The 14110-nt window shown below is 40.8% G+C and overlaps 2 protein-coding genes across 3 annotated transcripts; both read left to right on the top strand.

Annotated features, from left to right (window-relative positions):
- The first annotated feature begins 2142 nt into the window (after window positions 1–2142).
- On the top strand, window positions 2143–8464 carry si:ch73-109d9.2 (uncharacterized protein LOC565042 homolog). Of its 2 annotated transcripts, none has more exons than XM_066679935.1 (4): window positions 2143–2954; window positions 4078–4214; window positions 4544–4646; window positions 4868–8464. In XM_066679935.1, exons 1-4 carry the CDS (start codon window positions 2669–2671, stop codon window positions 5986–5988), a joined length of 1647 nt encoding a protein of 548 aa, XP_066536032.1. In that variant the 5' UTR covers window positions 2143–2668; the 3' UTR covers window positions 5989–8464. The 2 variants fall into 2 exon arrangements, with proteins under 2 accessions (XP_066536032.1, XP_066536031.1); XM_066679934.1 differs by having other exon boundaries at window positions 4865–8464.
- Window positions 8465–9423: 959 nt separating this feature from the next.
- Window positions 9424–13528, top strand: si:ch73-109d9.3 (uncharacterized). The gene is made up of 3 exons (XM_066679262.1): window positions 9424–10634; window positions 10964–11085; window positions 12076–13528. The coding sequence occupies exons 1-3, from the start codon at window positions 10355–10357 to the stop codon at window positions 13192–13194; spliced, it is 1521 nt and encodes a 506-aa protein (XP_066535359.1). The 5' UTR covers window positions 9424–10354; the 3' UTR covers window positions 13195–13528.
- Window positions 13529–14110: the final 582 nt, after the last annotated feature.

The following is a 14110-nucleotide window of genomic DNA, read 5'->3' as shown; positions in this document are numbered from 1 at the left end:
TTGTTTTAAAGTGGCGAGGGAAAAGCTCAGTTTTAAGCTCCACATTCTCCTGCCTCAGGTGGACCAGCTCAGCTCTGAGTTGGTGTAAAGTGCGCTCGAATAAATTGGTCGCTTCCCCGACGGCTGTCTTCAGCACATTGTCCATAACTGCTGAGAACTGGGCTTGAAACCCACCCAAATCCTCCATTGTCGCATTCAGAGCGGTTGGGAGCCGCTTTACTTAAGTTTACGAGTCAGTATTAGTTTCTCTTTCATGCGCAGCACGAAGTATACAGTGACGCTTCACGGTGAACGCCGCTTTCCTCGATGGGTAAATCATCCACAGCAGACTCGGGAGCGCGCGTTGAGGTGGAGATCTGCGCAGCTGCGCGCATCTGTGTGTATGTGTGTGTGTAGTTCTGTGTAAGCACAAAAATAGTTCTCACTTCCGCACGAGGCTTCTTATTTGGAAATATAGATTCTTATGACTATGGAGCACAAGATTACAATGCACTGAGTTAGTTACGAATATAGCCCACTTCTTAATCAAGCATCTTTTTTTTATTTTCCACTAGAGCAGTTGTGCTACCCTGCACCTGTCACTTTATCAACCAAAGATCACGTTCTTCCTGTTATTTGTTTGAGGTGGTAATAACTACTCTGCAGTTACATAAAGTACAAGTGTGATTGTGTGTTTTACTACATTTTTTCTATTAATAATACTTCAACTTCTACTCATTAGTTAGTAAAGGAGCCTAGGCTTTTACTCGGTCACATCATAGTCACACAGAATTCAGAATTTCCTTTGTGTGTTTCATTCCACTCCATCATATTGCCATGCTGCTTTGTGATTGGTCAAACCACTGACTTTTTCGAGCTTTAGGCCTATTATTTTATTTTCAGTTAAAAGCTGAGAAGTGCTGTATTGTTGCACATCAGTTCTGAAGTTGCTGTTTGAAAAAGTTATTTTTACTTTTACTTCAGTGTGGATTTAGATTACTCAGTAAGGTGCCCCAAGGGTGAACTGTGAGAACAAATAGGCGTGAAAGTAGGACTATAGTTCCATAAAAGTAAAAAACCCTCTCCAGGATATTGCTCCAACTGACTGGATTCTGTAATAAGTGGGGCTCCTCCCACAGTCCAAAAACACACTTTGGTAGATGCATTGTCTACTCAAAAGTGTCCATAGGTGTGAGTGAATTTGTGAGTGTGTGTCACCCTGTGAAGTATTGGCGCCCCCTTAAGGGTGAGTATAAAATATATATATATATATATATATATATATATATATATATATATATATATATATATATATATATATATATATATATATATATATATATATATATAAAATTATATAGTGAGTATAAAATATATATAATACATCTGCAAAGAATTCCAATTAATTATTTGGCATGGTAGCGCAGCAGGTAGTGTCGCAGTCACACAGCTCCAGGGACCTGGAGGTTGTGGGTTCAATTCCCACTCTGGGTGACCCTCTGTGAGGAGTTGATGTGTTCTCCCAGTGTCTGCGTGGGTTTCCTTTGGATGTGCCAGTTTCCTCCCACGGTGCAAAAACACATGTTGGTAGGAGGATTGGTGACTCAAAAATGTCCGTAGGTGTGAATGTGTGTGTGTCTGTGTTGCCCTGTGAAGGACTGGTGCCACCTCCAGGGTGTATTCCCGCCTTGCGCCCAATGATTCCAGGTAGGCTCTGGACCCACCGCGACCCTGAACTGGATAAGCTTACAGATAATGAAAGAAAGTTATGTGTTGAAGGTTTTTTTTTTAACCTTAGAATTACAGCTTCTGTCTGTATCCGCTTATCCAGTTCAGGGTTGCGGTGGGTCCGGAGCCTACACATAATCACTGGGCCCAAAGTAGAAACACACCCTGGAGGGCGCACCAGTCCTTCACAGGGCGACACACTCACACATACGGACACTTTTTTGAGTCGCCAATCCACCTACCAATGTGTTTTTGTATGATGGGAGATGGAGATATATATATATATAATTTATTTAAACTAAAGCATTAAAGCATTTCACATCTGAAATTTTTGTTTTAAATAACATATGTTTTGAATTCTAGAGAATATATATATTGTGTATATATATATAGTGTGTGTGTGTCCAGTCTGTATTTTTTGTTCCGTGGAGAATATTTCCTGTTTGAGTGCTGTTTGTGAACGCACCCCGCCACACAGTTCGGTGTTACATTATTTCAGTCCCCCAGCAGAGAGAGATTCACAGAGCCTGGATTAGGAAAAACTTTCACATTTTCTGTGCACCGCGACATAATTGTAAGGTGTTTATTAGAAAGACCACAGAGCAAACCTATCTGGTGAATTTAAAGGGGCGACATTTTAAATCAGGAAATAAAGGCTATTGGTTTAGCTTCACTAGCTAGCGAACGTTAGCTGGACTATCGTTGTTTACGTTAGGCTACGTCAGCTCATATCTAGAGCTTACATATTGTTTGGGGACATTTACCGACTTAGTTTTAGATTTTGTAGCTTTGAAACCGTCTGAATGGCATAGTAATAATTTAATATTTAAGTTTCATAGCTTCGCTACCGAGTGTTTTGCTGAAAACGAAAACTGGTCACACGCACGAGGGGCGCTCCAAGTGTAACTTAGTCACTGCTAACGTTAAGGTTAATATAACGTCTTCAACATTTACGGTCAAAATGTCCGAAATCATCGTCACGTTTCAGACCCAGCTGTCAGGCGTTATGGAGACGGTTTTTAAAGCCGCTATATTCGAGATCACCAGGCTGGTTGAGGACAGCTTTCTGGAGGAAGTTTCTCGGAGTCGTGAACAGGTTGAATCTCTAAAGAAGAGACTTCAGCTGTGTGAGACGAAACGCAGAGATCAGGAGGAAGGCAGAAAACTGAGGTGTGCGGACTGTGGCAGTAATACCAGACTCTTTGAGGATAAAGGAAGAAAAGAGAAAGCCCCTCATACTCAGTCTGGTGAGATAATTATACATTGTATATCCCCTGTAGTGTTTTATATTGCCAAAAATAAAAAAGGTAAAGTTGGTGCAATATGACACAAAAAATGACTGTCTGGAAAAAAGAACAAAGTCACAGGCTAATCATCCTCATTAATTGTGCATTTATAGCTTAACCGTTTTTAAACACACTGCCCTTTCACAGCCCATCTTGCAGATGCAAATCAGAGACAGTATAAGGACGCAGGACACTGCAGGCTGGATATATTTAATTGGTGGACTGTTCCCAGTGCCAGTAACACTGTGCTGACAATGGTCCACTACCAAAAATACCTGCTCTCTGGTGACCCTGTGGGGGAATGATCATTAAAAAGTGTACCGCAGTCTTTAATTATAGAAATACAAACTGAACTTGTACAGTACGCCGAGCTTATAATATAGTAATCATTTTACTGCACATTGAACATACAGATAGATGTATCGCTGGGTCTGTTTTTGTTGTTTATTTTCTGTGAAAACATTAATTTTAGAGTCATTTAGAAGCAACATAATCTGATGTTTATATGATCATTAAATAATGATATAGTGACTTTTATAGTTGTTATAAATTATATTTCAATTAACCATATTTTGCTTAAATCACATTTGAGATTTAAAGTAGCTGACAGAATTTTGTTCGCTTTTGACCATGTTCATGTATTGTTTGTGTATTCATTTATTGTCTGTAAGCGCTTATCCAGTTCAGGGTCGCAGTGGGTCCAGAGCCTACCTGGAATCATTGGGCGCAAGGCAGGAATACACCCTGGAGGGGGCGCCAGTCCTTCACAGGGCAACACAGACACACACACATTCAACACACTCACTCACTCACACCTACGGACACTTTGGAGTCGCCAATCCACCTACCAGCCTGTGTTTTTGGACTGTGGGAGGAATCCGGACCCCCCGGAGGAAACCCACGCGGACACAGGGAGAACACACCAACTCCTCACACAGTCAACCGGAGCGGGAATCGAACCCACAACCTCCAGGCCCCTGGAGCTGTGTGACTGCGACACAACCTTCTGATATACATACATTTATAGACAGTTTATTTATATCTATTGGAGTAAACGTGTACCATTTTTGTTCTCATTCCACAGGTGGGGACAATGCTCGAAGCCTTAAACAGGAGAGAAATTTAGAGGAGACCTGGAGAAGCTGTGGAAGTGAGAAGGAGAATGAACTCTCTGGACTGGTAGATTCAGATAATGTTTTAAATGCACCTAAAGCCGCAGAGGTGAGCAGAATGAATGTAGCATCAATGATGTATTAGTGTTTATTTAGATTAAACACTAGCACTACTCAACATTGCACTAAATGACGTGATGTTGTCTGTAGTATTGGTCATACCCATGAAATTAGCTGGAGAGTAAACTATCTATGAAAACCAGTGTCCTAAAAGCATTTTGGACAGTTTTGTCATTGTGCTAAAATGCTTTCAGTAAACCCAAACCAGATTAGATATACATAGCTTTATTTGTGTTCAATGTTGAAGAGTGCTAAGTGTGAGCGTATTTAGTCTGAACATTTTAAACACGGTCTGTTGTGGTTTTATATTCTTTTCAGAATGAAGCTGAAGAGCAAGGAAAGGTGGACTGCATGCTTAAAGCAGAGGTTGTTCATAATGCCAATGTTGAGCCACAGGATGCTTGGAAAATGAGCATTGAAGGTATAAACAAAAGTTTGAAAGTAATTTGTTTTGCATTTTATTTGTAAGTAAAGCATGGTGACAGAAATATTAACTCAAAGTCACTTAAAAGACAGTGGGCTTTACATTATAAGATAAGTCTTAATGATCACAGCTTTACATTTTAGAACATTACTTAACGTTGTTGGTGTGAACTGTGTAGTCTTCCAGTTTAACAATTTGATGCGTTTTCCCTTTAGAAGGTTCAGACCATTCTGTTCGCAATAAGCCTTTCAGCGATCAAGATTTGCAGCAGATGCAGGAAGACTGGAACTCAGGTTTGGATCAAGTCACTGACCCTGAGCCTGAGCCAGATGACATACAAGGTCTGCCATGTAGAACTCGTTACAACATGGATGACTTGGGAAGCTTCAGCAACCAGGAGCTTGTTATGGGAGAACTGAATGGACTAACAGAGCCCTCTCAGAGAACAGGGGAAGGGTTGGGATTTGGGGCACTGCCAGGTTCTTTGCAGACTGACCGGAATACATCTGCCGAATGTGGGAGACGTATGCGAAATAAAAGAGGAAGCAAAGGCTCATCAACACTTCACAATACTCCAGATACAAGTGACCTAAACTGTCTGCTTATTAATGAGGAGGGATACTTGCAGGACATAAGTGCTCTTGCTCAGGCTCCAGGAGGCCTTATTGGAGACTCTGGCCATCGGGGACATTCCATGTATAGCAGGGATGCAGTAAATGACAGTAGTAATTGCTTTTATAGTGGAGAAGAATTTAGTCACCAAATTAACGTAACCCACAGTGAACCTGTTCAAATGGTGGGAAGCGGAGAGAAGAGACCTCCCACTTGCTCTCAGTGTATGATCAGTTTTCCAGACCAGGTTTCTTTAAAGACACACATGCTCTCTCACCGTGCCAGCACTTCACATTCCTACGTCTGCAATCAGTGTGGGAAGAAGTTCACCCAAGCCTGTAACCTTAAAGTCCACCAGCGCGTCCACCAAAAGGATGGACTGCATTTGTGTAATCACTGTGGAAAGGGCTACTCCTCCTTCACGGACTTGCGGAGGCACAAATGCAGCCAAGCCGGAGACAAGCCCTACAGCTGCACACTCTGTGGGAACAAGTTCAGCCGGTTGTGGAACCTCAAGCTTCATCGCCGCATTCACACGCAGGAGAAACCGCACCAATGCAGCATGTGTGATAAAAGCTTCACCCGGGCTGACATCTTAAAGGTCCACCAGAGGACGCACACCGGAGAGAGGCCCTACTGCTGCAGGGTGTGTGGACTTAGCTTTAAACGTCTTGATCATCTCAGATCACATCAGCGGAAACACGGATCTGACCTGAACGTTCACTAGATCCACAGTCATCTATACACTAATCTCACCCGTATACACAGAGTATCCAGTTTATTTGGTGTGCCTACCTTGTACTTACACTAACTGGCCATTTCATTAGGTGTCTCTAACATATAGGTGTATAGATCTGTGCAAAATTCTGAGTATCACATTCAGAAGGTCTTTGGTCAGACTGGCTATGCTTTAAAGGGGGACCCCTTTTATACCCGTTTTTCCACAAAATAACACAGTTCTGGGGTCGTGACATTGTCAAAATAACACAAGGATTAAACAACACAGATCTAACCCAGTTTAAATAGCCATGTTCAGAAGAACCAGTGTCAGTGCTTGTTGAGATCTGAATTCTGATTACTTCAAATAAAAGGTGCCCAGGAGTAGAAATGAGGAACAGCTCCGTTTTTTTATGCATTTTGCATTCTCTTTGTTAACTTCTTTGCCATATTTTGCCACAATTATTTCTCTTATTTCTCTGTGCTCATTGTGATGAGTGCAAAATCAGGATGACTTGTTTTAGCCCATGTTTTCAGACTTAAACAGATCACAGTTTTGACTTACTCTAGCACATTTGTTTCCATGCGTAACATATTTGGAAATCTACTATGTGCAACTATATCTTATGAAATGGCCAATAAGAGTAGGTAGAAAACGGTTGTAATAAACTGGCTGTTTAACTGAACTATTCTATTGGCTTTCAGTATTTTTTAATGTATTATGGATTGAAATGGGACTGTAATGAATTAAAGCTTTATCTGCTGCAGGGGAAAAAACCTATGGTACTTCAAAAAAAAATATTGTGGAGACTCATATCAGCACTCTATCAGCACGCCAATGTTCAATCAGTTTTTTACATTGTGGCAAATTAATCACAGATATGACAGAAAGCAATGTTTGTTTAATAGCAGAAAACTCCAGCTTTGTGAGACATAACTCAAACAAGACAGATTTTAATTGATGGCATGAGAAAAAAATATATCACCCTGTAAGTTCTGGTGGAAGTCTAACATTGTAAATAAGTCGGCAGTAAAATTGGAACAGTTGCAGAATTAAGCTGTTGGACTCAGCTAACTAAAAGAAAACATGGCCCCATGAAGAAAATTGTTAGTTAAAACAATGGTAAAATTGTAAAACTCCTCCTAGAAGCAAATACAAAATGGAGTATGGTAAAAGATGCTGGTTGTATGCAGTAAGCTGTGTCTGAATTGTGGTGTAATAATAACAATACATTTTATATAACGTTTTTCAAGATCCCAAAGTGTTGGTATAAATGCATGACCTGCAAAAAATCCAGATCTCAAGCCAATTGAAGATATATGGATGGAGTTTAGAAATTAGCCAATGACAACTGTCAACAAAGTTGGAACAAAGTTTATGTGGAATTTAAATTTTGAATTGCTGAAGACAATGCCTCAGGGAAAGCAACAAAGTTCTAGTTGATTTAATTCCTGGTAGTTACATAATATTTTCCTTAAAGTTTATTTAACAATAATGTATTTCTCTTACGTGATTTGGGAAAACAAAATAGTTTTATTAGTTTGAGGTTTGCAACACAAAGACAACATTTTCAGCTCTTAAACCAAAGTGGTGTGTCTTTTCTGTGATTATTGTATATATGCTACAAGGTAATAAAACATCCTCCAAGTGTGGTGACTGATTAAAGTTGTTTCAAGGGGTTTTATTCCAAAATTAAAACTACAAAACGATCTGTTTTCTGTTTTGAAAATACCTCAGTAATTATTATTATTGTTATTATTACCTTTTACCAAAAATGGTTTGAATATTATTACATTTTAATTGATTCATAAGTTGAATAATAATCACATTCAAATGGCTATATTCAGATAAATAATCTGCGAAGTTTATATCATTGCTGTCCATAGAAAAAGATGTATCTCCGAAATAGCTTTACAGGAGGAAAACAACTCAACTAAAAATGGACAAAAATGGAGATGAATGTTTTTCATTGGACACCAACTATATGCATTTTTACTTGTCCATCAGGCTCAGTTTCTTACTACTTCCCTTGCTGTAACTTTGTTTTCCAGGAGGTCATTGCAATCTCTTACTTTTTTCCTAATATCTGATATCATTTTAATTTAGTTTACATTCTGAGTAAAGAAACCATGCAATATATTTACAGTTGTTACTTTGTTATGCCTCTGTATTTGCTTTATTTTACTAATGGAGATTAATCTGCTTCTTCATTATTTATATTTGAATTGTGTATTGTGTTTCACTCACTTTATCCTACTCAATACTATCTGAAATGTTTTATATGACAGACATCCAGACTTTTGTTTGAGTGGTTGTGGTTGTAGTAGATGATTGATGTTTGTATATACTGGATGCTGATTAAAACAATTTAATTTAAACATTTAGTTATTTGGAGCAGCAATTCATATAACATTATTATATTTTACTATTTTACAACTTTATGAAGATGGTAATATGTATAATGAGACTGTCTGTGTTAACTTAAATGTTCTTAAACATTCCCCCTTTTTGATTTATTGTCAGAGAGTGCCTTCAGTCTCATTATTATATTGTGGGCTAATATATATATATATATATATATATATTTCAGGCATATTAAGATCTATTGTATTCCGATAGCTCATATCTGATGATCTGGTAAATCTTAGGATTAGTTTCGTGCTGGGATTCAAATTCTGATATCAGCATCATGTCTGTATTTCACATGATAGAAAATTAATGAATAAATGTTTGTATTTGGAACATCAAATAGAATTATCATCATAAGATAGAGGCATATGTTTGATTAAAATTATTAACTGATATTTTATCTACCTAAGATTTAAATAAATAGGGCCCCCACATAACGTATTATTAGGGTGGAGGATAATTCTCAGCACTGCACTGACACTGGCGTAGTGCTGGTGGATGAACGTGTGTTGTGCTGGTACAAGTGGATCAGACACAGCAGTACTGCTGGAGTTTTTACATCCCTCACTGTCACTGCTGGATTAAAAATAGTCTCACCAACCAAAAATATCCAGCAAACAGCGTCCTGTGAACGCTGACATAAGCCTAGAAAATGACTGATGTGCTACTGTCAGCAGACTATGCATCTACAAGGTGGAATAAGGTAGGATTGTGTAAATGCTGTGTGAGTGGGCAGTGTTTTGAACTCCACTGCTATGAGCACAACACTCACATTAGCAACACTTCAATGTTCCTGAAGTGCTGAGAATGATCCAGCACCCATATAATACTGTTGTGATGGTCTTTTAAGGGTACTGGAAATTGTAAAACGGTGAAATAAAGCTGGCAAAGTATGCAGAGCAACAAATGAACTACAGTCTTTAATGATAGAACAATATTGTGCATCTTTATGGTCAGGTGAGCTAATAAAATGGACAACGAGTAGAATATTAGTGTGGGAGGCTTTTACAGTGTGATTTTTGGCCAGGCCTTGTGTTTGCTCCTGTTGACTCAGGATTTGTTTTACGCCGTTCAGCTTCATTGTGGCCAAGCGGGCCACTGTACAACGCGTGACGTCACGGGGGACAACAAGGTTTTACATTTTTTGCCCCGCTGCACCTAAACCTTGTCTAATTCTTCTATTCTCGCTTAGTTTTAACGGTGTATGTCGCTGCCGTGGCAGTGTAGCTGCTGTTTGGTATCGAGTGCTGTCGGTCCTGGGCAGAAAGGACGTGTTTATGCACGAAAAGTAGCTTTGTCGAGACTCTGTCTGATAAACTGGTTTCTATAGGGGGCTAACGTTAACAGCTTCAGCAGCAGGAAGGATAATGAGACAGAGACGCAGATTACAAACCAAACCAAACTACAAATGCTAGAAAACGACTTCACTTTCCAGATGCATTTCTTTTGCACGGTGATATTGCTCTGGAGTTCATGGAACTGACATGTGGACGGTTAGGGACTCACTGACCAATCTCTGCAGAGAGGAACTGCTCATGATGGACATTGCTGCACTTCTCTGTCTCTACCAGGCCTCACAGTCGAGCTCTAGTGAAGAGCCTGTAAACATGAGTGTATCCGTTCTATTAACTTAATCATCATCACTAAATCCCATCTGGCATTTTTTTTCCTGAAAGGACTGCTAGGGATCTTGGAGGCTAAAACTGAAGAATTCATCATTTGTATATCAAAAATCGGAGTGAGTGCAATTTACACATAAGAACTTGAATCTCACTTATTTCATGTGTCTTGAGAAGTTTGAACCTAGAAATTGAGACATTTCAGTCTGCCACACGACCTTCAGTATTCAAACCATCAAGTGTAAAAATGGATGCGCTGGTCTTCACAGAATGTATTAATGTTTAAGTAAAGAAAGCAGAATTTGATATTTCCACACGTTGCTCAGCCACACTAGAGACTCAGTAGGATGTCAGATACCCTGGTTCTCACCTTCCAGACCCAGCTCTCTGGGGTCATGGAGACCATCCTGAGATCAGCTGTTTGTGAGATCACCAGGCTCGTCGAAGGCAGCTTCTTGGAGGAGGTTGGTCGTGGGAAACGCGAAGCAGAGGTTTTGAGACGTAGGTTACAAATCCTGGAAACCAAACTTGGTGAGAGAGAAAGAGTTAAAAGGGTAAAGTGTGTGGACTGTGGCAAAACGGGATTCTCCAAGGACACAGAAGGTAGAGATTCCAGGACACAGTCTGGTAAGCTGCCCCTTGCTTGGATTTATTAGTCCACACACACATCTGGTGTAATCTATTAAATGCATTGTTAATAGTAATGTAATGTCTGAATGGGGGCCCAAATGTTGATACTCATAAGAAATAAACTGCATAACTTATCTAGACAAGTAGAAGACATAAATGGGGAAAAATGCCTATTAGTACCTTTAATTCCTAGAAAATTTTACTGGGTGATCAGGTGTCTATAAACTTTTGGAAATGTTTATTTTTTGCCATGATAGTTATTTGTAAAGAGAGATTATAACCAGCTGAGTAATGTATTTAAAGTCTATACATGTGTCTTTCTGAAGGTGTGGAGTTAACTGGAGTTATGAAGCTGGAAGGCTCTTCTGATGGAGGCAGAATCTGTGGGAAGAGCACCACAACTCAAGGTCAAGAGACATCTTCAGCAAGCCCAGACACTGAACTTAAGGTGGGCTATCTTTTACTTTAGGTGCTTAAAAACACTGCAACTTTCAAATACATGTTTATATCATAGCACATTTGCATGAGACTTCCTTGAGTTAATCTCATATAAACTTAATTTACTTTGTCATTTTACAGCATTGTTTATTGTATACTCTGAATTAAAGTATAGACATAATTCAGGCTTCAAAATGGTTACCACTGCATTTAAAAAAATTGACATTAATTAATTCATATTCTGTATCTGCTTCATCCTGATTCCCAAATTTACAGGGCACTAGGCAGTGACATACACCAGTCCATCACAAGGCATCACACACTCACACTTGTGGACAAATGCGCATGGTTAGTCGACCTACCAGCATGTGATTTTGTGCTTGGAGACACTAAGGAAACACACCAAACACAAAGACTGAAACCAGAAGCTGTGTGGCAGCAACACAACCTACTGCACTACTCTGCTTTTTATTTTACACACTTTTCTAAGTTTATATTGATTCAAATGTGATGTACTGTCATAAATAATCACATATATTTTTTAGATTTAGGGAAATATTAAAGAAACACTGGGTAATATTTCACCTTAAACACACAGCTTCAAAATCATTTTGATTCTTCACTGACGTGTAAAAAGGAGAACACAGCTTCTGTCATTGCTTCTACGGGCTCAGCACTGGAGAAACTACACTATTTAAGTTTCGGACGAGGGTAGGAATTCACCCTGCTGCCTTCCACCTCCCCTTGATTTTAGGGCAGTGCTGTAAAAGTGAATTACACTCTGTGTAACTGTAGGGGAGCTCAGCAGCAAAACGAACAAATCTCACCCAATTTTCCTTGAATTGGTGGATACACGTTACCATTATTTTTAGCTTCCTAGCTTCAGTGCAGCACTTGATTGAACAGCTAAACTAAATCTTTTACAAATGAAGTTTTCAAATGTTCAATAAGCCTGTTTCTACTGTTTTAAATCTGTTTTCATTCTTCTTTTTTATTTCAGATTGTTGAACTCGATGAAGCCAAAGTAGGAGGGCCTGTAAAAGAAGAGGTCACAGAGGCTGCAGACATTCAGATGTACCCTGCAGTACATGGTCACACAGCAGATCACAGAGAGCCACAGAGAAACAATGCTGGAGAAACCTCAGGTCTCCATGCATCACAGTCTGATCATAGAGTTCCTCAGAAGGACAAACTACCAAGTGCCAAGTCTGGCAGTCCTGCTGTTCAGGATTCTGGGAAAAACAGGCCGCATTTAAAAAGGCCAGACTCTAAAACAGAGCATCCTGTGCAGCCGCCTGTCTCGCAAGCAGGGCCTGCAGCCTCATCGTCCACAGAGTGTCCCACTGGAAAACAGCTGCCAAAGAGTCCAAACTCAGTGGCTGTTAAACATGAGGTTGTGGTTGTGCTTCCACCAGAATGGGAAGAGGTGGATAGTGTGAGAACAGGGACGGTTTCTGTCCCCAGCCGTGCAAAACTAGCACGGGATCAGCTTCCCGTGCATATAGATCCTCTTCCTCCTAGAGCTCCAGTGGAAGCAAGCGTGGTGTTTCCTGGACCTCGTGGAAAGGTCAGTAGCCTTGCCTCTCAGGTAACACAGCAGCTCAGGACTCCAGCTAAAAAGCTCACCAAACTGGCAGTACATACCAGCGTGCTGGCCTCCAATCCTGGCACTGTGAACATAGCCAGGGCACAACCCGTCCACAAGAGTCCAGCCTCTCTGCCCAAACCTTCTCAGGCACTTCAGCACTTCCAGAGAGCCTACACGGACGAAAGAAGCATCAGTGCATTGCAGACAGGCAGGAATCTCGTGCAGACACTCAGCATTAGGACTGGTGGTCATATTGGGCACCACACGGCCAGGACGCCACACAACTGCAGCCAGTGCGGTAAAGGCTTCTCCCACCTGTGCCACCTGAGAGCTCACCAACAGATTCACACAGGAGAAAGACAATTCTGCTGCAGTCTGTGCGGCCGCAGCTTCACTAAGCTCAGTAATCTGAAGGCACATCGCAGGGTGCACACAGGGGAAAGACCCTACATCTGCACGGCCTGCGGCAAAAGGTTCACGCAGAAATGCAACCTGAAAAGACACCAGAGGATTCACTCTGCCAATCTGTGACGAGAGGTGTAGATTTAATTACAGCTGTTACGATCATCATCCACATCATCGTCTGTCTAACTCTGTGAGGTAGAGAGTACAGAGGTCTTACATGTTTAGAGTGTTTAACTATTGTATTCGTGCACCCATTTGTTGTTTTGTATTTGAGTGTATGATTTTTCAGCCTATTTAAGCAATACTGCATTTAAGGACCGTGCATAGCTGTAGTTGTTTTTTCATAATTGCATGCCATGAAATGGCATCATTATGAATTATGTAATAAAAGACCTTTTTACATGTTCTGTGTAACTTACATGCCCTGTGCAACTATAATAACACAACGTACAACAACTGAATTAGCAATTACATTTAGCCGATCACGGGGCAGCACAGTGTCACAGTCACACAGTTCCAGGGACCTGCAGGTTGTGGGTTTGATTCCCGCTCTGTGTGACTGTCTGTGAGGAGTGTGGTGTGTTCTCCCTGTGTCTGCGTGGGTTTCCTGTGGGTGACTGTCTGTGAGGAGTGTGGTGTGGCCTCCCTGTGTCCGCCTGGGTTTCCTCCGGGTGACTGTCTGTGAGGAGATGGTGTGTTCTCCCTGTGTCCGCGTGGGTTTCCTCCGGGTGACTGTCTGTGAGGAGATGGTGTGTTCTCCCTGTGTCCGCGTGGGTTTCCTCCGGGTGACTGTCTGTGAGGAGTTGGTGTGTTCTCCCCGTGTCCGCGTGAGTTTCCTCCCACTATCCAATGACACACGTTGGTAGGTGGATTGGCGACTCAAAAGTGTTCATAGGTGTGAATGTGTGTGTCTGTGTGTGCCCTCTTGCGCCCAATGATTCCATGTAGGCTCTGGACCCATCGTGACCCTGAACTGGATAAGGGTTACAGATAATGAATGAATGAATTTAGCCTATCACTAAACTGAAAAATATTGAAATCT

This window comes from Hoplias malabaricus, chromosome 8 (genome assembly GCF_029633855.1).
Source record: "Hoplias malabaricus isolate fHopMal1 chromosome 8, fHopMal1.hap1, whole genome shotgun sequence".
Classification (NCBI taxonomy): Eukaryota; Metazoa; Chordata; class Actinopteri; order Characiformes; family Erythrinidae; genus Hoplias; species Hoplias malabaricus.
Note: the sequence above shows the minus strand (reverse complement) of the source record. Positions and strands in the feature narration are given on the sequence as shown.